The 25,341-nt window shown below is 40.3% G+C and overlaps 2 protein-coding genes across 2 annotated transcripts in view; both read right to left on the bottom strand.

The window, feature by feature from the left end:
* Positions 1 to 17,443, bottom strand: part of LOC101340291 (protein phosphatase 1 regulatory subunit 12B-like) — a 94,898-nt gene extending 77,455 nt beyond the window's left edge. Inside the window, exons 1-4 of the mRNA XM_023730339.1 lie at positions 17,422 to 17,443; positions 15,449 to 15,632; positions 15,247 to 15,359; positions 14,045 to 14,086 (exon numbers count right to left, since the gene is read on the bottom strand). Coding sequence (XP_023586107.1) covers positions 14,045 to 14,086; positions 15,247 to 15,359; positions 15,449 to 15,461 — 168 coding nt within the window. The 5' untranslated portion in view covers positions 15,462 to 15,632; positions 17,422 to 17,443. The remainder of the gene's footprint in view (positions 1 to 14,044; positions 14,087 to 15,246; positions 15,360 to 15,448; positions 15,633 to 17,421) is intronic.
* LOC111820357 (protein phosphatase 1 regulatory subunit 12B-like) overlaps positions 15,517 to 25,341 on the bottom strand; it is a 47,057-nt gene continuing 37,232 nt past the window's right edge. The window contains exons 4-6 of the mRNA XM_023730258.1: positions 22,669 to 22,759; positions 17,422 to 17,625; positions 15,517 to 15,540 (exon numbers count right to left, since the gene is read on the bottom strand). Of these exons, the coding sequence (XP_023586026.1) occupies positions 15,517 to 15,540; positions 17,422 to 17,625; positions 22,669 to 22,759 (319 nt within the window). The remainder of the gene's footprint in view (positions 15,541 to 17,421; positions 17,626 to 22,668; positions 22,760 to 25,341) is intronic.

Here is a 25,341-nt window from a genome sequence, read left to right on the forward strand (position 1 = left end):
GGACTTTAAGGTTTCTTTCAGCTCCAAAACTCAAAGGCTGTAATTGCCATTCTAGCCATCACCCAGCTAAATCAGATTTAATACAATTGTACTTACAAGTAAAAGTTTTTCAAAGAAAGTCTCTTCTTAACTGAAATGGAAGTGTTAGTTTTTCAAAGATGTAATAGAGCTGAGGAAAATTAGGCAAAACAAAGGGGACCCAGAGGTGAATACACTTAAAAAAAATCATTGCAGGCATAGTTAATCAATAGAATCCCTCTGATGTAACAAGAAGAGTCTTCTGACAATCTTGGTCTTCAAAGCTCTCTTGAAGAGATTTGCAAAGAGGTGGCTGGGAGTGACTTTTTCAAAAGATGTCAGAGGACACTCTGGGACATCAGCTCTCCCACACCAACTGCATGGCGCTTTTATAAACGGGCCAAGCAGACTTCATGGGTAACATCCCTATACAAGTTGAGAAAAAAATGGTAAAACAACAAAACTACCTACTGCCTCTGTGAGTGTTTTTTGTTTGATTTTGTTTTGGAAAAAGGGGAAAACTGTACTTAATTCTCAGAGTCAAATCCTAGGACTCCTCCTTTTCCTTTGCTGTTCTTCCCTTCTCCTCACTTTTAACTTTGGAGTGCTCCCGGGCTCTGTCCTTGAACCTCTTCTCTGTCTGTACTCACTCTCTTGGGGAGCTCATCCAGTCTCATGGTTTTAAATACAATCTACATGTTTACTGAAATCCAAGTTTATATAGACAGCCTGGACCTTTCATCTGAACTCCAGACTCCTAAATCCTAAATTGGCATTTCCATGAGAATGTCAATCAGCCATATTAAATTTGTTGTTGTTGTTAGTTGCCATCAAGTTGGCTCTGACTTACGTATAACAGGATGAAATGTTGCCCAGTCCTTTGCCAACTTTATCATCGTTGGTATGTTTGAGTCCATTGTGGCTATTGTGTCAATCCATCTCATTGAGGGCTTCCCTTGTTTTCGCTGACCCTCTACCAAACATGATATGCTTTCCTAGCAGCTGGTCTTTCCTGATGATCTGTCCAAAGTAAGCGAGCTGAAGTCTCACCTTCCTCTCTTTTCAGGAGCATTCTGGTTTCACTCTTAACATAAAAACCAAACCCCTATTCTTCCCCTGCCAAATCTTCTCCATCTCAGTTAATGAAAACGTCATCCTCTCAGTTGCCTCAGGTTGAATGTCTTGGTGTCAACCTTGGCCCCTGTTTCTCTCACCCTATATTAATCCAACAGCAAATCTTGTTGGTTCTAAACTTCAAAATATATCCTGAATATATTGTCAGTATCTTTACTGTCTGCTATCAACCTGGTCCAAATCACCATCAGTGTTTCCCTGGATTATTGCATTAGCCTCCTAACTGATGTCCCTGCTTCCACTCATGTCCCCTTACAGCATATTCTCAAAATAGCATCCAGAGTAAGCCTTTAAAATACAAGTATAATCATGCCACTCTTTTGCTTAAAATTCTACAATGGCTACCCACTCACTCAGATCAAAAGTCAGTATCTATTGTTGTTGTTGTTAGGTGCCATCAAGTTGGTTCTGACTCATAGCTACCCTATCTACAACAGAACAAAATACTGCCCGGTCCTGCGTCATTCTCACAATTCTTGTTATGCTTGAGCTCATTGTTGTAGCCACTGTGTCAATCCATCTCGTTAAGGGCCTTCCTCTATTTCGCTGACTCTCTACTTTACCAAATATGGTATCTTTCTCCAGGGACTGATCCCTCTTGATAACATGTTCAAAGTATGTGAGACGTAGTCTCGCCATCCTTGCTTCTAAGGAGCATTCTGGCTGTACTTCTTCCAAGACAGATGTGTTCGCTCTTTTGGCAGTCCATGGTATATTCAATATTCTTCATCAATACCATAATTCAAAGGCATCAATCCTTCTTTGGTCTTCCTTATTCGTTGTCCAGCTTTCGCATGCATATGAGGCGATTTAAAACACCATGGATTGGGTCAGGCGCACCTTAGTCTTCCCTCTTAGTGTGACCTTTTTGCTCATTTCTGCTCCAGCCACATCCATCTCTTCACTGGTCCTCAAGCATGTCAGGTACACTCCTGCCTAGGGTCTTTGCAACTGCTATTCCCTCTGGGTATAACACCCTACCCTCATATATCCACATGGTTCCCCACCTTACTTCCTTTTAAGTCTAGGCTCAAATGATACTTTCTCAGTAAAGACTATCCTGACCACTCTACTTATAATGGCAACCCCCCCTCCACACCATCTTGTCACTTCTATTCCTTTTTACCATGATCTATACAGTTTTCCATAGCACTTATCACCTTTAAGCACACTATATACTTCACACATTATTATTTATTGTCTGTGTCCCTGACTCACCACACATCTGTCAGTTTGTAGTACTGTGGTGGCTTGTGTGTTGCTGTGATACATATTCAAGATGCACTGGAAGCAGTTGCGAAAAACAAGCTCCAGGAATTGAAAGAATACCAATTGAGATGTTTCAACAAACTGATGCAGCACTGGAGGTGCTCACTCATCTATGCCAAGAAATATGGAAGACAGCTACCTTGGCCAACTGACTGGAAGAGATCCATGTATGTGTCCATTCCAAAGAAAGGTGATCCAACAGAATGCAGAAATTATCAAACAATATCATACACAAGTAAAATTTTGCTGAAGATCATTCAAAAATGGTCGCAGCAGTACATCAACAGGGAATTGCCAGAAATTAAAGCCGGATTCAGAAGAGGACGTGGAACGAGGGATATCATTGCTAATGTCAGATGGATCTTGGCTGAAAGCAGAGAATACCAGAAAGATGTCTACCTGTGTTTTACTGACTACGCAAAGGCATTCAACTGTGTAGACCACAACAAATTATGGATAACATTGTGAAAAATGGAAATTCCAGAACACTTAATTGTGCTCATGCGGAACCTGTACATTGACTAAGAGGCAGTCATTTGAACAGAACAAGGGGATACTGCATGGGTAAAACTCAGAAAAGGTGTGTGTCAGGGTTGTATCTGTTTGCCATACTTATTCAATCTGTATGCTGAGCAAATAATTCGAGAAGATGGACTATATGAAGAAGAACCAGGCATCAGGATTGGTGGAAAACTCATTAACAACCTGTGATATGCAGATGACACAACCTTGCTTGCTGAAAGCAGAGAGGACTTGAAGCACTTACTGATGAAGATCAAAGACTACAGCCTTTGGTATCGATTACATCTCAACATATAAGAAAACAAAAATTCTCACAACTGAACCAATCAGCAACATCATGATAAACGGAGAAAAGACTGAAGTTGTCAAGGATTTCATTTTATTTGGATTCTCAATCAACACCCGTGGAAGCAGCAGTAAAGAAATCAAACGATGTATTTCATTGGGCATATCTGCTGCAAAAGACCTCTTTAAAGTGTTCAAAAGCAAAGACGTCACTTTGAGGACTAAAGTGCATGCGAAAGCTTGACTATGAATAAGGAAGACCAAAGAAGAATTGATGCATTTAAATTGCGGTGCTGGCGAAGAATACTGAATACACCACGGACTGTCAGAAGAATGAACAAGTCTGTCTTGGAAGAAGTAACGGCCACAGTGCCCCTTGGAAGCAAGGATGGTGAGACTTCATCGCACATACTTTAGACATGTTAACAGGAGGGATCAGTCCCTGGAGAAGGACATCATGCTTGGTAAGGTAGAGAGTTAACAAAAAAGAGGAAGACCCTTGATGAGATGGACTGACACTGTGGCTGCAACAATGAGCTCAAACATAGCAACGACTGTGAGGATGGTGCAGGACCTGGCAGTGTTTCCTTTCATTGCACATAACGTTGTTATGAGTGTGAAACAACCTGACGGCATCTAACAACAACAACCTCCCCCCTAGAATGTAAACTTCACAAGAGCAACACTTTTCGTCAGTTTTGTTCACTGTTGTAACCCCAGCATCTAGAAAAGTGCCTGGCCATAACTGGCACCTAAAAGTACTTGTTGAAAGAAAAAGTGGGAGGAGCTTATAAAGGGCAAGGCAGGACAAAATGGGAAATGCATTGTTATGGACTGAATTACGTCCTTCCAAAATGTGTTGTCAATCCTAACCTTTATACCTATTGTTATAATCCCATTTGGGAATGAGTTGTCTTTTTTATGTTCATGAAGCAGGATTAGTGTAGGGTGTATCTTGAGTCAATCTCTTCTGAGATATAAAAGAGATTAAACAAGCGAGCAGAGCAGAGCAGAGATGGGAGAAGAGTAATGCCAAGCCTCATGAAGATCACCCAGGATCAGAAGCTCGAAGAGATAAGGGCCTTTCTCCAAAGCTCACAGAGGAAGCCTTCCCCTAGAGCTGGTACCCTGAACTTGGACTTTTAGCCTCCTAAACTGTGAGAAAATAAATTTCTGTTTGCTAAAGCCACCCATTTGTGGTATTTCTGTTACAGCAACACTAGATAACTATGACAGAATTTGGTGCCAGAAGACTGGGGTGCTGCTCTAACAGATACCTAAAATGTAGAAGCAGTTTTAGAATTGGGTAGTGGGTAGAGGCTGTTTATAAGAGTTTAAAGCTATCTAATAGTGAAAGCCTAGATTGCCCTGAAGAGACTGCTGGTAAAATTATGGAGGGCAAAGGCAATGCTGGTGAGGGCTCAGAAGGAAGTAAGGAGAGCTATAGAGAAAGGCTCTGTCGTCTTAGAGAATACAGATGGTGTCAGCAACAAGATGTTGCTAGAAATGCAGACATTAAATGTGCTTCTGGGAGATTTTAAAAGAAAATGATGAACATGTGACTGAAAAATGGAGGAAGGGCGATTCTTTTTATGCAGTGGCAACCTGTCTGAATTATGTTCAAATGTTTGGTGGAAGGTAGAACTTGTAAGTGATGAACTTGGATATCTGGTTGATGAGATTTCCAAGCAAGATCTTAAAGGGGTCGTGTGGTTTCTCCTTGCCACTTAACAGTAAAATGCGAGAGGAAAGAAATGGACTCTAAAATAAACTGTGCAAAATGAAAACAGAACTTCAAGATTTGGAAAATTCTGTTGCACAAACTAAGGACACATATCCTAGAATTTTCACCGTGGACGTGGCTATGCAATCTTTTGTTAAAGAGATTTAGCCTATGATTGATGGATCTAACCAACTATCATAGCAGAAAACCCATCAGCTTAGATTGAAGGGGTCAGAGACAGGACAAAAGGAAAGAAAACCGTCTCTTGGAATTCTACAGGGAGTAAACAGGCTCAGGGAGCTACATCTGTTGTACTCCAAGAAAAGAAAAGTACCGTCCCTGAAGCAGCTGGGAGATCAGCGAACTGTTGGAAGGAGCACAGGAAGCAAAGCCTTCTCAGTTTCAAATGGTGGGGCCAAGGTCTCCCGGATCTCAACGGCTGGGGACCGCAGCCTCTAGGTTTCAAAGGGTTGGATCTTCACCCAACTTGATTCTGGAGTATGGGGCTGCTGTTAAGGTGTGCTGGGGGTGGGGGGTGGAGCTGCTGCCTAAAGCTGAGAGGGCTGGGCTGCCATGCCCAAGGGGCAGAAGAATGGTGGCCTGCCAGGGCTGAGAGAGTGGGGTGACCACTTAGATGGACTAGGAGAATAGGGCCACCCAAAGCCAAGGGAGCAGAGGTGCTGTTCCAGTGGACCTGGAAGGCAGAGCTGAAGCCCAGGGCCAATAGGTCTTCACCCAGAATCCAGAGAACATGGCCAGCACCCAGAGTCTAGAGGGCAGGGCCATTGCCTAGATGGTCTCAGAGAACAGAGGATAATTTTCAAGCCTTGAGAACTAATTTGTTCTGCTGGGGTTTGTACTTGCTTGGTGCCTGTTATTCCTTCTTTCCCTCCATTTTCTCCCATTTGTAATGGAAATGTCTACCTTGTGCCTGTTCCACTATTGTACTTTGCAAACAGATAACCTGTATTCTAGATTTCACAGGTTTACAGATGAAGAGGAATTTTGCCCCAGGATGGAATACACCTAACGTCTCACCCATATTTGATTTAGATGATTCAGAAGATGAGATTTTGGACTTGGAGTTGATTTAAGACTTTTGGGACAATGTGATGGGATGAGTGTGTTCTGCACATGGCAAGGACATGAATTTTGGGGGGGCCAAAGGGTGGAATGTTATGGATTGAATTATGTGTCACAAAAATATGTGTCCTAAATCCTAAACTCTAGGCCTATGGTTATAATCTCCTTTGGGAATGGGCTGTCTTTGTTATGTTAATGAGATGGGATTTGTGTAGGATGTGTAAAAATAGCCTGGGAGCAGAGGCATATGACCTCTTCATCTAACTTCAGGAGTAGGGAGACAGAATCATTATCAGCATCAACAGCCCAAGGCTGATTCCCATGAGGCAGAGGTAAGACATACTTCCTCTCTCCAATCTTTTTGCCAATTCTGGTACCAACCGTCCCTTCCACAGCACTCTCTACTTCTCTGCTGGGTTCATAATTTGTTACAATGGCCATACAGAACTCACAGACCATACTCACAGTTATGGGGTTTATTAGGGAAGTAACAGGTTACAAGTCAAGTTCAGGAACACTCACAATACAGTTCTTCAATAAGGACAGCCTCTCCTCAGCCGTGCTGAAGGCAGGCCTCTCTCTGGCCCTTGGCCCTTGGGGCCCCTTGGGCCAGCCCGGCCTCTGCCCTGCTCCAGCAAGTGTTACAAAGTTCTTTAGCTCTGCCAATAAGTGCCCAGAGGCACCCCACTCTTCCAAGAAGCCTCCTGCCCAAAGCGCTCAGCTCTCTTGCTCCATGGGCCAGGAAGCCCACTGAGCCATCTCCTGCAGGTCTCCTGATTCTGCTGCCTTTGCTGCCTCCATTTCTCTGCCACTGCTTCTTGCTGTTTCTCACTGTCTCTGGTGTTACAGCTCTCTCCGTGCCTCCAGGGTCTAGGAGGTTCTCAGCGCAGGGATCCTAGGGTCCAAAGGATGTGCTCCACTCCTAGCTCCTTTTTCTTGGTGGTAGTCAGGTTGCCCTCTGCTTTTAGATTGGCTCTCTTTTACACTAGCGGGATGACAAAACTGACCAATCCCCTCGTTAGGGTTCCATATACCTTCTTTGCATTAGTAGCAAGATGTCCAATCCCCTTGGTGGGCCACAGTCACCTTATTTGCACAGTCCCACTCAACCACTGTGTGACAGTCCCAAAGACTATGGCTACAAGGGCCATATTAAATAATTCACTGCACTGCAGGGTGTATCTTGAGTTAATCTCTTTTGAGTTATAAAAGAGATTAAACAAGCGAGCAGAATAGAGATGGGGGAAGAGTGATGCCAAGCCACATGAAGATCACACAGGATCAGAAGCTCGAAGAGACATGGGCCTTCCTCCACAGCCGACAGAGACAGAAAGGCTTCCCCTAGAGCCGGCACCCCCATTTGGACTTCTAGCCTTCTAAACTGTGAGAAAATAAATTTCTGTTTGTTAAAACCACCCATCTGTAGTATTTCTGTTATAGCAGCACTAAATAACTAAGACATGACTTTAGTGACTTTTGGTATTAAAGACATTTCTGGGATCAGGTGGCTCTCAAGGCAATTTTTACATCCTGTTAAAGCCAAGTTCAAAACCAAGCTTTCCCGGCAAATTTCAGTTTTTTTCTCTCTTTTATTTAGTTTGAAAACTTTACATTTAATTGATTATCTCTCTTGGAGTACTTTTACAATAGATCTCTCCACTGGAATGCCACTGGTTATCTTGGGCAGATATCTTGATATCCATGAATTAATAATTCCTTAGCGATACCTCCTTTACCAATGCATTTTGAGGGATGATTAGTAATCCAGATCTATGGGTTCCATTCTGGACTGGGATAGATAACTGCTAACTTTAAGGGTAAAGTTTCAGTGATGTTGTTCAGATTGAGTGCTGCCTGATTTGCATAAAAGCAACAGGGATTTTAGAAAAAAACAAGCATCTTCCTAACTAAAGTATGGAAATTCTTACTTCCTGACAGATACAACTACCCACCTATGTCAACGACAGGAGCAGAATGCTGATGCTCTACCCAGTGAATCTTGATACTCTGAGTAGGCTTTTAAGTTGTCCTTTAAGAAGATCTTCCTTCACTCAAGGAGGCGAGATGCTACTAGTAAGTCAACTCGAATATGTAACCTACTAAGTAAAAAAACCAAACGGATAAATAGGGAATGGAAAAGGATGAAGCCGTAATTTGGAGTCTGCTTCACCACAATCAACTAAAAAGGTTCCCTGATGCAGGGTACAGGGTGCTCACTAGGAGAGGTTGTATGGCCCTAAGCAATTCTTCACTTCTCTAGGTCTCAGTTTTCTTAACTGTAAAATGATGTTTCTAAACCAAGTTATCTCTAAATTCCCTTCTAATTGTAAGATACCAAAAGTTGGGAGGCAGGTAACTTTACTAAATTGAACTGGGTTCTTCAAAAATCCCTTTAGGAGAACCCAAGGTCAAGAAGGGGAGAGTACTGATGTGTTGTGGGGGTGGCAACCAATGTCATAAAACAACATGTGTATTAATTGTTTAATGAGAAATAATTTGCTGTGTAAAACCTCATCTAAAATATAAAAAATTCCTTTAAAATAAAAGCAATTTGTCTTTTGCTCAGCTTCTTTAAGACATCATCTTTTCTGTTGACCACTTGTGCCCTCTAGTGATAAATTCAATTATACAACAGGATTGGCTTGGGAAACAGCTCCAAAAGAGTCCAATCCTTGTTGATATGGGGGAAGACAACAAGAAAACAGTGGATAAAGCTCAATGTTAAGCAAAAAGAAGGCAGCCAAAGCTGTGGGTAAAAAGATGAAAAGACCCCAAATGGCCATCACCTTGGGCATTATGCCTGTGACTGTGCCTAGCAGAGCAAACATTCTGTGCAATTACTACTGGTAAAAAAAAAGATCACATTCCTGAATACAAAACCATTTTCAGGTATGACTGGAATAACCCACTTCCTCATATTCAGATTCAGGGTTTTTTTTGAATTTTTTTTTTTTCACTTAGCAAGACAAAGGATATATTAAAACTTCCAGAGATTATGTGTCACATAGCTAATGAGGATGACTAAATAGAATTGCTTTAAACACATCTGTCAAAAAGGTGCTAAGACTTTTAATTATATATTAATTGTCACTGGTTCATGAATTTACCAATGGAGGACGGGTTTTGACTAAAACCATGACTGTGTTGGGCTTGAGCAAAATCCCCAGCCTTCCAATATCGTTCCTCAATGTTATCAGCAATGTGTAACTGGTTCCTCCTCTATCACATACTTTACTGACAACAAATATCAGGGCCACTCCTGGCCATAAATACTACCTGTGTATAAATGATGGCTACATTTTCTAGCTTAGGTACATTATAAAAAAAGGAAATGGACTTCAATGATGTTAACAGACAATGAGGTTAAACAACAGAAAGGTCTTCTTACCCATGCTGTTGTTACTGATATAGGGGAGAGAGATTAAAGAATCTTCTTTGGATGTCTTTAAGAAGAGGGGAAAAAAAAAATGTTTGGAATCATTCTAGCTCTAACCCTGACTGGAGGCATAAGATAGAGATAATAACCACTGAAGTTTCCTATCTACTCTTAAAACGAGATATTATTACTGAATGATTCCATATATGTGAAGTTCAAGAACAGGCAATAGTAATCTACAGTGACAGATCTCATCTATGGTGGGTCTTGGGACAGGGAACCGACTGGAAAGGGGCATCAGCGAACTTTCTTAGGTGACAGAAAAGTTCTATAATCTTGATTTGGGTGGTGGTTATACTCATGGATACAACTGTCAAACTCATAAAATGGTACATATAAGATCTGTACCTTTTATTCATTGTAAATTGCATCTCAGTTAAAAAAATTAGATTTCAGGGTCTTGGGAAGAGTGAACTTTAAAACTAATAGACCCCACCACTCTTAAGGAGCAAGCCAAGAGAGAAAAGGAAGCTGACGTGACCACAACAGCAGGTACCGTTTTACTGAACCAAAAAACCAAAAAAGAAAGGATTGTCTTGGCTCCTCAGCAGTATTCATGCTGATTAGCCAACAGTCCCATTTCAACAGAACACCTCCTCTGGCTGGCTCATTTGAGTCACAAGCAGAGTCAACTCTGCTGCCTGACGGATGGACTTGGAGGTGGCGCAGAGAGAGTGGTCATAAGACACTGCTGATGGTCTTGAAGGCAGAACTGCAGCAGTTTACACTGGGCCTGACCAGGTATGATGCTCTGTGGGCCCATACAGATAACGGCATCGTGCCTGCTTGTGTTAGAAGAGAGTGCTCAGGGGGAGGAAAACAACCAATAGTTTCATGGAAATAAACTGAAGCAACGAAGCAAGCAAGCATAAGGCTTTTCCAAAAAGGATGCCTCACCCTGTGCTGACTTGCAATCAGCCTTCCCTTCTACATTGTTTGTTGGGCTGGAGACAGACACCTGGAACGTGCTTGTACCAACCCTGGCTTGTCTACATATACTCAAAGTTACCAGTCTAGAGACAATAGGCTGCTCACACTTCTCTTAGATTCACAGTGGAGTTTGTCTGGCATATGGTAAACACTGGTAAACACTTCAAGCAACTGGATGAGTAGAATATTTTTCAGCCCGACAAATGACTTCCATGCCAATCCTCAACAGTCTCTGCTTTTCCTCACCAATCAGAAAGTCTTTTCGCTAATTTTAAGTCAATGGTGCTAAAATGAAATTCTCTGGGAAGCACTGCATCAAGATCCTTTTAATTTTCCCTACTCGGTGCCTAGGCTAGCATTTTCCAATGCCAAGTAATTTAGAAAGGTGAAGGCAAAGATTTTCACTGACAAAAGAACTCCCTGACAATAAAACCTTCCTTGTCGTTATTCCCTTTATGGATTAAATGGCATGCATACCCTTTTAAAAGAAGCCCTGGTGGCACAGTGGTTAAGCGCTTGGCTGCTAACTGAAAGGTCAGCAGTTTGAACCCACCAGCCGCTCTGTGGCAGAAAGATGTGGCAGTCTGCTTCTGTAAAGATTACAGCCTTGGAAACCCTATGGGGCAGTTCTACTCTGTCCTATAGGTTCACTATGACTTGGAGTTGACTCAATGCCAACGAGTTTGGCGTTTCGGATACCCCTCTAGGGATTACGGTCCATTTTAATTCCCTGTAATCTATTACTCACATTTTCTGTCTAGACGTAATTCCTCTAGGAACTTTCCTACATTCACTCTTCTTGTCTCCAAAAGCCTTTCCAAGCCTCTTGAAGTATCTAAGAGCTGTTATTTGTACACTCCCTCCCTCAAGGGAACCTCTATACTGATATTTTCACATAACACAGTTCATCTTAATGAAGCAGCCCAAACTTCAACCAAGGGTAGACAATTCTCACTTATGTTACCATTACTCATTACGGGCATGGTTTTTTAGAAGGCCATTGTTGACTGTTTCAGGTCTTGACTAAAATAATAGGTAAGCCAATGACACAATACACTATTTCTATTTCCTCTGCTAAAAATGAGTTAGTTGTTGATTTTCAGTATGGGTTACTAAGTCTACCCTGAGAAAGTGAAAAGGCAAGTACCAACTGGGAGAATATCTTTGGAAACCATGTATCTGAAACTAATCTAATAACCTCAACGACTTAATAACAAAAAGACAAATAACCCAATCATGAAATGGGCAAAGGACTTGAAAAGACATTTCACCAAAGAGGACATTCAAATGGCCACCAAACACATGAAAAGATGCTCAGCATCATTAGCCATCAGAGAGATACAAACAAAAACCACAACAGGATACCATTTCACCCCTGGGTAAGATAAAAACAAACAAAAATAACAAATGCTGGTGAGGATGTGGAGAAATTGGAACCCTTAATCATTGTTAGTGGGAATGAAGAATGCTACAGCCATTGTGGAAAACAGTGTGGCAGTTCCTCAAAAAACTAAAAATAGAACTACCATATGACCCAACAATTCTACTTCTAGGTATATACCCAAAAGTCTTGAAAGCAGAGACTCAAACAGAGACTTGTACACCCATGTTCACTGCAGTACTATTCACAATAGCCAAAAGGTGGACACAACTTAAATGCCCATCAACAGATGAATGGATAGACAAGATGTGGTACAGACATAAACAATGGAATACTACTGAGCCAGTAGGAGAAATGAAGTCCTCATACATGCTATAATGTGGATGGAGCTGGAAGACATTACGCTGAGTGAAATAAGTCAATAACAAAAGGACAAATGTTGTATGACCTCATTCACATAAAAAGACAAGAAAAGGAAAATGTATAGAGACCAAAGTTTATTAGTGGTTAACAGGGGCAGGGGAATCGGGGAAAAGGGGGTTAACAGTGATAGAAATATCACACTGATTAAGGTAGGGTTGCACGGCTGATTATTCTAATTGCTGTCAATAAGTTGTACACTTATAAAAAGTTGAATTGGCAAAGTTGTGCGATAGATATATTTAGAACAATGACAAAAGACAAAAAAAAAAAAAAAAAAAAGAGTAGCTGCTGAGGCTGCTTATGTACAACCAAAAAAACCAAAACCTCATGGGATTTGGTTTCAAGAAACCAAATTTGGAGGTTTAGGGTCATGGTTTCATGGGGCATCCCAGTTAATTGGCCTAATAATATGTTTAGTGCTTGTGTTCTACCTCCTAGTTCGATGTGTAGCGCCCGGGGTCTTAAAAGCTAGCAAGCAGCCATTCAAGGTACAATTGGTTTCTATTCACCTGGAAGAACAGGGGAAGAAGGAGAGTCAGGAATAGGAGGAGGATATGGAATGTGTGGCTAATTGCCTCCATGAATAACTGCCTCCTTTGCCACCAGACCCGAAGAACTGGATGGTGCCTAGCTACTACTCCATAGACAAATCCTGATCAAAAGGGGGAAAATGCAGAACAAAATTTTAAATTCTCACGGATTCCAGACATTCTGGAGTCATGGAAGTTGGATAAACCCCTGAAACTATTGCTCTGAGATAATCTTCAAACCTTAAACCAAAAATATTCCCTGAAGTTTTTTTTAAAACCAAACAATAGTTTAGCTTAACTAGTAAAAAATGTCTGCCTTGAGCATTATGCTCTTCTAAAAACTATCAATATGGAATCAAACTGACAACAGCAACTCAAAAGATTAGACAGACACCTTAAGGGGCAGTCAGTTTATGTTAACGGGGGAAAAACCACTCAGAAAAGGAGGGTGAGAATGGTTACACAACTCAAAGCATGTAATCAATGTCACTGAATTGTACACGTAGAAACTGTTAAATTGGTGTGTGTTTTGCATGTACATTCTCAACAACAGCAACAAAATAAAAGGAAAAAAAAATCTATCCTGATAACAAACTTTTATTAAACTGTAGGATGCAAAAGGGCCATCTTTTCACATAATTTCCAACAGAGATGTAGTCAAAATCAAATCATTTCCCTCTTGCAAAATAATACTAAAAAGAAAACCAGTAACTTGATACCATCTTTGAGGGGCTTACAGGAACCTGGAGTATTTTCAGGGAAGCTAGGCCCAGTCCTTTCAATGCAGAGAAGAGTAGGATGCCAGACCTTAAGGGGTCTGAGTTACATTAGATGCCAGATGTTTAACTTCATTTTAAAGTCAAATATAAATGACTTTTGGAGTGTCTGATGTTTCACATTCTCCACATTTGCGTTTCTCTCTATTAGTGTAGATCCATAAGGGAAATAGTATCTCTCTTCACTTTTCTTCCAAAGATTTCAAAGTACTTTGTATAATCCAATAATATACCCACAAGACAAAAAAAGAAGACAGATCTTGTAACTGAGATTAGCAGCAGACATGGAAAAGTATAAGAAACTTGCTCAAGAGCACAGGCATTGTTACACCACATAAGCAAATAGTACCACCGACTAACACCCACCACGACATCTCTCAGAGGAATGTCTGTCTCCAAACTCTCCCTCAAGCTGACATGGTCATTAGTCCACCGAGAAATATGCATAGGGCTTGCTCCTTGTTCTATTAAGACTGTGTGCACAAGAGCAAGGATAGGCCCTAAAGGGACATGCCTCACTGGCTTGTCGCTTACCAGTGCCTGCTTCACCTCTTCAGAGACATCAGCTTCATCCTCCTGAAAAGAAAGGAGGAAGAGAAACAAGAGGATCACAGTCACAGTCATCCTTGAAAGCAACAAGGTTAGCTCCTATCAATTATGCATCTTGGCATTTCAAACATGGACAACAAGATGCTTTGTTACTACTGCTTTTAACAGCCGTCATGGGCAGGCAGGTTGGGAACATCACTTGTAGTCAAAAACGTCAAAGGAACCACAGTTGGACAAGGGGTATCTTCAAGAAAGAAACTTTATTTCATCTCTGTCAATAGCAATCAGTCTATGTGGCCTTATAACAATGAAATACTTTTATCTAAAGAATAGTTTCTAATAGATTATTATTGTATAATTTCTTGTCTCACTGAATGGTTTATCTAATTTTGAAATGAGTCATTGGTAACCAGGGACCTCTGTTCAAGTTAACTGGTTGCTTAATTTTTAAAATGCCAACAACAAGGTTATTGAGGAAGGTACAGGACAAGCTATGGAGGAGGGTGAATTAAAGGACTGAATGTGCGTTTGTAGTCGGTAAGCACTGGTGCACCTGCCTTTATTTTAAAGCCAAAGTTAATCTGTGTTTTATATTGTTTTTTGTTTTTTTCCTCCAAAAAGGGTAAAATTGAGTCAAATGAATTTATGTCACTTGCAGATTTTAAGTTCTTTGAAATCTTCATTGTTCTCCTACGTATTTAGTTGGAACCTCTGCTTATATGAGGTACTAAGATATTGTTGACTAATGACATGACTTACAGGGAGTATTTAGGAGAATTGCTAAAAATGGACATGCTTACTCACTTATTATATCTGCTGATATGGTTGTTGTAAATTTCCAGTTTCTTCATTCTTCACCAATTGTTTACTGAGTGCCTACTATGTGCTTTGCACTGTTGTAGACCCTGAACATCCAGCAGGAATATACCATGAGTCCCACGCTAGTCGAGTCTTTCTACTCCTTTCCTCAGTAATATTTCTCAACAATCTGCAAGATTCATGGCGCCTTGTGGGACTCTTTTTTTTCTTTTAATTAAAGCAAGTTCCATTTTTCATTGCTTAAAAAAATAACGAGCATGCACTTTGTGCAAGAGTCTGGTATACTGTTTATATTTCTTTTAAACTCAACAGAAAAGATAGCAGCCAAGGGTAATGTGATGCGCCTCAGCACAGACCCATCCACTTACATCATTTGTCCAGAAGTTGATGCCGGTGCCTCTTCGCCGATCCCTGAGCCGCCTCCTGTCTCGGGTGGACAGCCTGCTGGAGGACTGATTATCTAAATCTGCTTCTTCACTCTCTGGCCAGAGATAAAACAAAGCACGGGTCTTAAGGACATGGGGCACATGCACTGGGGAGGGAACCTGCATTTAATGAAGCTCTACATACCATTTTTGTCCATTTCCTTTCCTGTGTTTGTGGTAGTCTCTGAATTCTCAGAATCGGGGACTGCAGACCTACTTGTCCGTAGCAGAGGGGAACTGGTGTAGAGTGAGGGTCTTGACGCAGAGGGAGACACTAGTGTTGTGGGTTTGTCTGGCTTAGCTGGACACCTCAGGCGACGATAGACAGGCTGGAAATAATGCGCAGGATGAGATGTTAGAGGTCAAATCCAACCAGAGAATAGCAGGTTTATTCGAAATGGGCTTTTTTCCTATATCAAGAGGCTTATTAGTAGTAGGTGCTCAATAAATAGTTATTGAACTGGACTAAAGTCACTTAATTGACCAGAAAGGAAAGAGCTTCTGAACTGTTACTCTGATAACACCATCACACTGGTAGCAGTCCAGGCAAATCATTCCTAAGCTGAGCAAAGGGCAACTAGACGGCATTAACCTTGCTAATAAAAGTCCTTTATAGGGAGAATGATGGTCCTTTTAAGATAGAGAGCTGAAAGGCAAGGTTTATGTAGGAAAATCAAAAGCTCAGGAATACAAAGAAGCAGAATAGAGGGGTTATCTGATAACAGGCAACACAGCCAAGCATTCTACCAATTTCTGAGTATTCTGCTAACCTGCCATACCCATGCTTGTTAGAATTTTTCTTTTGTTTTTTTGTCTTAGAGTTAGGACAGATAGAGCCTGATGGTAAGCCTTACCCTGGTTCATTAAAGATGCAGAGATAGAGAATTCTTATATGCATTACGTTTATGGCAGATTGTATACTTTTTCTTTTATAAGTTATAAAGATAGAAGCAATAAAATATAGTAAGCTTTGGAGTCAGACAGAACTTGGCTCAAACTCTAGTTTCAGCACTTACTAGCTATCTGACCATGACCAAGTTACTTAACGTCTCTAAGCCTCAGCTTCCTCATCCTTAACATAGGGATAACACCTTTCTTCAAAGAGAGGGCTTTGAGAATCATATGAGATAATGTATGTTCGGTGCTCAGAACAGTATCTGGTCATAAACCAAAACCAAAACAAAACAAAACTCCAAATCTGTTCCTGTCGAGTCAATTCTGAATCATGGCAACCCCACCTGGTAATAAGCTCTCAATAAAAAGTGGCTGATAAACAAAACGAACAATAGAACCTTAGTTTATGGAGCTCCGTCATTCAGAGTTAAAGCAAGAAGGTGGTTCCTTTATCCTAAAACTGTGATGATCATAAAATTTATTACCTAAACCAAGATACTTCTGAGAGTGAAAAGGAGTAGTATTGATAACTACACAGGAATAACACGTGTAACTGGCACCACCATAGGTAAACCAGGAGGGATGTTCACCCTAAATACAACCCTATAGCTATGACTACCAATTCCACTTGACAAATGGAGCAAAAGTCAAAATGTTCATCCCAACAGTGATACTTTGTGACATGGGACTAAGGAGTGATTTGTAAGCTCTTAGGTTTGCAGGAGCTTGGAGAAGCAACATCCTAGTGGTTAGGAGTGCAAGCTGTGGAGCCACACTGACTAGGTTCAAAACTGTGCTTGATTAGCTGTATGTTAGCTTGGATAAGTGACTTAACTTCTCTGTGACTCAATTTCCTCACATGCAAAACAGCAATAATAGTATCTACCTCATAGGGGCATTTTAAGGATTAAATGAATTCATACATATGAAATACTTAAAATACTGCCTGGCAAAACATAAGAACTCAATAAATGCTTATATTTTTATTTGTATTTTATGATACTATGACTCTTAGAGGAAAAAAAAAGTCCCTTAAAAACTGACATTCCCTGAATTCTTTCAGTCACACAGGTTTGCTAACTGAAAGCAGTGATAAGCAGTGCTTTCTAGCAGTAGTCCACTGCTAGACAGAACACAGCGCTTGAACTATCAGTGTGGGAGATCCCCCACATGAATTATCCTGCTTTTAGCACAGTGTATGTCAGCAATAATGAGCTTACTTACCTCTTCATCCAGGCTCCCGCCCCGGGGCTGTCGGCCCTCCCCAGTCTCCTTTGCGGGCACTGCTGAAGGCTCATGCTTCTCTGTGCTGCCCTCAAGCCCTTCGGTGTCTACAGGCTTCTCGCCAGGCTGCTCCTGAGCTTGCCGCTCTGCCCTCGACCGGCTGAAAGTTCTTTCTGCCTCTTGAAGGTCTGTTAGGGTTACACCCTGGGAAAATAACACAAGGTCAGGGAAGAGAGATGGTCTTCAGTTTCATATTAACCATGGAACAACTCTAAAAGATCTAATAGTATCAAATTCCAAATGAAGATTCCAAAATGCATAATGAGGCCATTGCAGCAATACATGCTTAAAATAAGCAGCTCAGTATGCAAAGAATCTAGACCTCAGTCCAAGCATATTTCAAATGTAATACTTTAGCTTTTTCAATTTGATCTCCAGAAAATAGGTCAACATTGAGGTCTGCCTGTGGTAGACATACTTTTTCCGTTCCAAACAATTCTCAACATCTTTGTTTGAAAGCTCCCTACCCTCCCAAGATCAAAGGGAGATCAACTGAGATTATCTGAACATCAGATACTAGAAAAATTTAATTGAACTCATAGAAAGCAAAACCAATTTCAAAAAAAGGTAAAAATTCAGAGCCACACTAAAACCACCACCACCAAAACAAACAAACAAACAAAAAAAACTTAAGACTAATTTTTCCTCTAACACCACTTCCCAAGTAGCTCTAGGAATCATCGAGAGACATTCCAACAATTAATGTTGCCCCAGCAGGAACAAAAGGACAGCAAGATAGAAGAAAAAAAAAAAACAAATGATGAAGAGATACCTATATCTGCAGGAGAAGAGAGAAAAGGAGTTAGGAAGAAAGTGAGCTGATTCATACTTAAGTAGTTATGTGCTGAAGTTCTCAGAAGGGGAAAGTTCCAAAGCTGAAAATCAGTTGAGCAGATACCATACCCACAACTTGCTTTTTTACTATCCATTCATTTATTCACTCATTCTCTTAATAAAGAATCATTAAGTGGAATTACAAAGACAAAGCAAATAATTTCTGTACTCAAGTACCTCTTAATCCAGGGGAAAAGAGATAAGAAAACAGATGACTATAATGGAATGGGATCCCTGGGGGCACACTGGTTAAGAACCAAGGCTGCTAACCAAAAGGTTGGCAGTTCGAATCCACCAGCTGCTCTTTGGAAACCTTACGGGGCAGTTCTACTATAGGGTCGCTGTGAGTTGGAAATGACTCCACGGCAATGAGTTTTGGTTTTTATAATGGAACGTAAGCATTAAGACAGAAACACAAGAGTACATAAGAGGCAGACCTAACACTGGGTTTTGAAGAGTTAAAAAAAAAAAAGAGTTGGGGGAGGGAGAGGAGAAAAAAAGATATTATGGATAGAGGGCCTCTGTGCAACAATACAGGGACAAGCGAGGCCGTGAGTGATTCAAAACTCTGTAATAACTTAGCAAAAGTAAAGCACCCCACAGAAGAAAGGGAAGTTGGGGGAGTGGTGGTGGAAGGGGGATAGATGAATTTAGGAAAGCAGCAAAGGTTAGGTGATAATCCTGTATGTCATGCTAAGCAGCATGGATTTTACCCTTTGGATAGATCTTCTTTTGGGGGCTAGGGGTCCCTTTGAGAATCTCATGAAGACTAATGACAATCTAGTAAAATCTTCTCTAACGTTATGTGCACATTTTAAGATCCCTTCAAGTTCTGACACAGACTTTCACTCTCTCTACTGTATCTTTCCTTTCAAGATATATAGTGTCCCAGTCTCTCCCAACTTTCATTCTATGTTCCCCTCTGGTTACTTCTCTATCTTTTTTTATCCCTTCACAAGCAAACATGAAATCATTCCAGAGTAGTTTACCCTACCATTTATTCCTCATTCATTTATTCAAAAAAGATTTGATTGTTTATTTACTGTGATTTAGGAGATAATATTGGAGCCATTATTCCCTGTCCTAGAATGTGACCCAGCTGGAGCTGGACTCACAAGGACCCACAAGGACTCACAAGGACACATCAACTGGGCCCTGAGGTATAAAGACAATAGCTAGGACAATCCTGGAAAACATCTTTTAGGGAACCTTTCACATAAACTAATGAAACAGAGCACAAAAGACTTTCCACTCTTATCTTTTTCTATTAGCATTTAGTGAATAGGAAATTTGTTGGACCAATGAAGACCCTCCTGACTGTTCTTATGGAAACATGTACCAAGGATTGTTAAGAAAGAGGATTCAAAATGTAGAAATGTGACTTAACAGTTTCTAGCCAATCTGTGAAAAGGTGAAGCTTTCAATGGTTTTGCCCATTTGTAATGTTTATACTTACCAGCATGCTTGTCTGTTTCCTACTTTTGCCTCTTTGAATATATGCCAAATAAAACTTTTCTTTTTGCTTTACTAGACTTTGTGATGTTTTTACCCTAGAACAACTGTACGCTGGGGAAAAGATACTGAGCAAAAATATAATCAGTCTTGGTCCTCACAGAGGTTACATTCTAATAGGAGAAACAGACAAGTAATCATCAAGCAAAACCAAAATAACAATGGTTATAATAACTATAAAGGATACTCGACCTAGTTTGGAGAGGGTCAGGGAAGGTTTCTCAGAGGATTGACAATCAAGCCAAGATCTAAAGAAGGAGTAGGTGTTAACTAGGTGAAGATACTGAGACGAGAGTTCCTGGCAGAGGAAAGAACACGTGCAAAGGCCTTATGTACGACACAAGGAAGCATGTCATGTGTGGCCTGAGTTCAGTGCAAAGGGGAAAGTAGGGTAAGATAAGGCCAGACAAGCAGCCAAGGGCAGATGACTGAAGGGCTCACAGGTCATGCTGAAGATACAGCATCTATCCTAAGAACAAAGGGAAGTCAGTGAAAAGCTCTAGGCAGGGGAAGACATGTTAAGCTTTTATGCTGAAAATACCTCTGGTTGCCAAATGCAGAACACAATGCAAGTCTGGGGTGGGGTGGGAGGCAGGTTATAATTCATAGAAGCTATCAGACTTTTCATGCTATTTGATTTTTTTTAGCTATATGTATGCATTGCTTTGATTTTTACAAAATTATTTTTTAAAAAGGAAAAACAGGAAGGATACATGAAAACAGATGCAAGAAGACAAGTCTTGAGTGAAGTAGCTAAGAGATAATAATGGTAACTTGGATAAGGGAGGTAAGGTGGAAGCAGTAAATAAATCTGAAAGAAATTTAAGAAGTAAAACAGCAAAAGTGGTGATGGAATAGATAATGGGGTAATGAAGGGGGACGAGGTGTTAAGGATGATTTCTAGGTTGTGTGTGTGTGTGTGACTGGATGGATGTTGATTCTCTTCACTAATATGCAGAATACTGGAAGGGAACCCATGAACTAGATCTATAAATATTAGATTAGATTGATTAGGATTAGATTGCCTAGGAATACAAAGTGAGAAGTGACATGAACCGAGGACCAAATCTTGAGGACTTCCAACATTTAATGGCTGGAGAGAGGATGATTAGCAAAGGAGACAGTGAAGGAAGGACCACAGAGGAAAGGAAAAATCAGGAGAGCACTGTGTAACAGAAGGTAAGGGAAGAGTTTGAATAGTTTGGCTTCTAGCCCCATCACTCTACAAAGACCTTTTTGCAGCTATGAATAACGTCCCTTTTTCTGTACTCAGCTTCAGTCCTCAGCTTTCCTACCTGATTTTTGTAGCATTTAAAACTGTTGAACTTCTCCTTCTCACTGTAAACTGACTTCTCATTCATTCCGATGCTGCTACTATTTCCTGGTTTTCTTTTTACTACTCTGGTTGCTCCTTTTTGTTCTGCTTCATTAGCTCATCTTCCCTTGCCTCCTTAAATAACTCTACTTCATAGGCTTCTCTCCATTCTTACTGCATTACAACCTGAGTTCATGCCCTTGTCATTTACAGCTTGGACTACTACAACAGCTTCCTAACAGGCCTTCTTGTGTCTAGGCTTGACAGTCATACTTCTACCTGCCACTCCCATCAATCCTCAGTATGGTGATTTTTATAAAATAAAATACTGATTATATTACACCCTTCCTTAAACTGTTTTGATGGCTCCCATAGGGAGTCTTTTTATTTTTATGTAACATTTTTATTGAGATATAAAATTCATAAAATTCACATACCATAAAATTCACCCCTTTAAATTAAATTGTATTCAGTGATTTTAAGTATATTCACGAGCTGAACAACCATCACTGCTATCTAATTTCAAAATATTTTTATCATCCCGTGAAGAAATCTTGTATCCAACAGCAGTCACTTCCCATTCCTCCATCCCTACAGTCTCTGGCAACCACTAATATATTTTCTGTCTCTATAGATTTGCCTATTCTGGACACTTCGTATAAATGAAATCATACAGTATGTGGTCTTTTGTGACTGGCTTCTTTCACTTAGCATAATGTTTTCATCCACATTGTAGCATGGATCAGCACTTCATTCCTTTTTATTGACAAATAATATTCCATTGTATGGATATATCACATTTTGTTTATCCATCATGAGTTAATGGACATTTGGGTTGTTTCCACTTTTTGGCTACTGTGAATAATGCCATTATAAACATCCATGACAAGTTTTTGTGTAGACATATGTTTTTATTTCTCTTGGGTAAATATACCTAGAAGTGGAATAGCTGGCTCATATGGTAACTCTATATTTAACATTTTGAGGAACTGCCAAAATGTTTTCCAAAGTAGCTGCACCATCCCTTACGGATTCTTAAAATGTGATCCTTTAAGTACAAGTGGAATGGTTAGTCTTGTGAACGAGATAAACCTGCTCTGAGTCTGGAGGAATAGAGGCGAGAGTGGGTGGTATAGCTATAAATTGATTTGATTCTATACAAACCAAAAAACCAAATTCGTTGCCCTCCAGTCGATTCCAACTAACAGCGACCCTACAGGACAGAGTAGAACTGCCCCATAGGATTTCCAAGGAGCCGCTGGTAGATTTGAACTGCTGACCTTTTGGTTAGCAGCTGAGCTCTTAACCACTGCGCCACCAGGGCTCCGAAAAAAATATGAAATGCTTCACAAATTTGCATGTCATCCTTGCACAGATTATATACAACATAAGATTAACACAGGTGAAAGCTCTTAAAATATAGTGGCTGGAAGAAGGTACTCATTTTACCTTTTTTTTTTTTTTTAACTGTACTTAACAATGTAAAGGTAGATAGACATAAAAAAAAATAAAAAGGTCACACTCACTTGAGTAGACCTTCGGGTCTGCCGAGCTTGTCTGGAGCGCGCTTTCCGTAAAGATTCTGCTTCCTCATCCCGTACAGGAGTCAGATACGACCTGCAGAGAAAGAAAACAGTAGAAATAAGATGCGTTTACATGTACCTGGGGAATGACAAGGTGTCTCCAGAAACTGAAGTGATTTCTACATACTAGGAATGAACTTAGGCAGAATCAAAATGATAGGAATGCTATCAGATATTAGTTAAAATGACATAATCCGAAAGATTATCTGTAAATGTATTACTTACCATTCATTCAGAATACGTCATCTATAAGATGAGAACTTTATTTCCTCTTTCCCTATCCTTACAATTTTTTTTCTTGCCATAATGCTCTGGCTAGAACTTCTAGGACATGTTGAAAAGGAGTGGTGATGGTCTCCATGCTTAGTTCCTGCTTTCAGAGAAAACTTTCAGCATTTTACCATTAAGTGTCACATCCGCTATAAGATTTCTGTAGATATCCTTATCAAACTAAAGAAATCCCCTTCTATTCCTAGCAGGCTAAAAGGGTTTTTTCTGTTGTTGTTGTTTGTTTTTTCAACATTAGTGTGTACTGAACTTTAACACATGCTCCCCCCTCACCCCCATGTATTGAGATTACCATTTTTTACTCCTTTTCTCTATTAATATGGTTAATCCCATTAACTGATTTTTGAATAATAAGACAACACTGAATTATTGGGACAAACCTAACCTGGTCATGATGTATCATCTTTCTGTAATAAATTGACTATTTTTTTAGTTTAGGATTTCTGCATCCATGTTCATAAGAGAAACTGGCCTGTACATTCTCCTTCTTGTAATATCCTGGCTAACTTTCTCAATTCCAATCACCAGTAATTATCAATGCATCTTCATTGTATGTTTGATCAATTTCAGACTGCAGAAAGTTGTAAAAATCTTCAGTTTCTTCATCTGTGGCATTCGTGGTAAAATTTAAATAACACTCATATTAACTGGTCTTCCTTGTAAGCGTATAGATATTAACCTATCATTGACCATGCTGTACTTCAGGACAGATCTCAAAATGTTTTTTAAATGATGAATGCAATTCTGTTCCTCTCCAGTTTGTTTTTCCAGGTATAGTAGATCATAATGATTGTCAGGTTCAAAACGGCCAAAACCAGTCCATTTCAGCTAACTAATACTAGGAAAGGAGCCCCAGTGGCACAATGGTTAAGCGCTTAGCTGCTAACTGAAAATCAGTGGTTGGAATCCACTAGTTGCTACGTGGGAGAAAAGACCTTGTGATTTGCTCCCACAAAGATTACAGCCTAGGAAACCTTATGGGGCAGTTCTACTCTGTCGTATAGGGTTCTTATGAGTGGAACTGACTTGACAGCACACAACAACAAATGCCTAGGATGTAAGAATACAAACCATAACTAATAATGCACCAACACCAGGAGATAAACTAGATAACAGGGCGCTCCTAAAAATTAAATACTTATGCTCATCAAAAGACTTCACCAAAGAATAAAAAGAGAACCTACAGACTAGAAAAAAAAAATGGCTATGACATATCTGGCAAGGGTCTAATCTCTAAAATCTATAGAGTACTTTAATACCACAATAACAAAAAGACAAATAATCCAATGAGAAAATGGGCAAAGGATATGAACAGACACTTCACCAAAGAAGACATTTAAGCAGCTAACAGACACATGAGGAAATGCTCGCGATCATTAGGCATTAGAGAAATGCAAAGCAAAATTACCATGAGAAACCATCTCACAGTGACACTACTGGCACGAATCAACAAAACAGAAAATAACAAATGTTGGAGAGGTTGTGGTGAGACTGGAACTCTTATGCACTGCTGGTGGGAATGTAAAATGGTACAACTACTATGGAAAATAATACGGCACCTCCTTAAAAAGTTTTAGAAATAGAAATACTGTATGATCCAGCAATCCCACTCCTAGAATTTATCCTGGAGAAATAAGAGCTGTCACACGAATAGACATATGCACACCCATGTTCACTGTTGCATTATTCACAATAGAAAAAAGTTGGAAACGACCTAAGTGCCCACTAACACATGAATGGATACACAAATTATGGTGCATATGTGCACAATGGAATACTATGCAATGATAAACAACAATGACGAATCCACGATAAACGTCTGACAACATGGATGAATCTGGAGGTCATTATACTCAGTAAAATTAGTCAGTCGCAAAAGGGCAAATATTGTATGAGACCACTATTATAAGAACTCAAGAAAAAGTTTAAACACAGAAGAAAACACTCTTTGATGGTTACAAGGGTGCAGAGGGACGGAAAGGGGAATTCACTAACTAGATAGTAAAGAAGAATCATGTTAGGTTAAGAGAAGGACAGCACACAATACAAGGGAAGTCAGAACAACTGGACTAAAGCAAAACCTAAGAAGTTTCCCGAACACAACCAAACACCTTGAGCGACAGAGTAGCTGGGGTCTGCGGACCATGGTTTCGGGGGACATCTAAGTCAACTGGCATAACAAAGTTTATTAAGAAAATGTTCTGCATCCTACTTTGGTGAGTGGCATCTGGGTCTTAAAAGCTAGCGAGCGGCCATCTAAGATGCATCAATTGGTCCCAACCCACCTGGAGCAAAGGAGGATGAAGAATATCAAAGACACAAGGAAAA

Source organism: Trichechus manatus, unplaced genomic scaffold (assembly GCF_000243295.1).
Source record: "Trichechus manatus latirostris isolate Lorelei unplaced genomic scaffold, TriManLat1.0 scaffold00035, whole genome shotgun sequence".
NCBI lineage: Eukaryota > Metazoa > Chordata > Mammalia > Sirenia > Trichechidae > Trichechus > Trichechus manatus.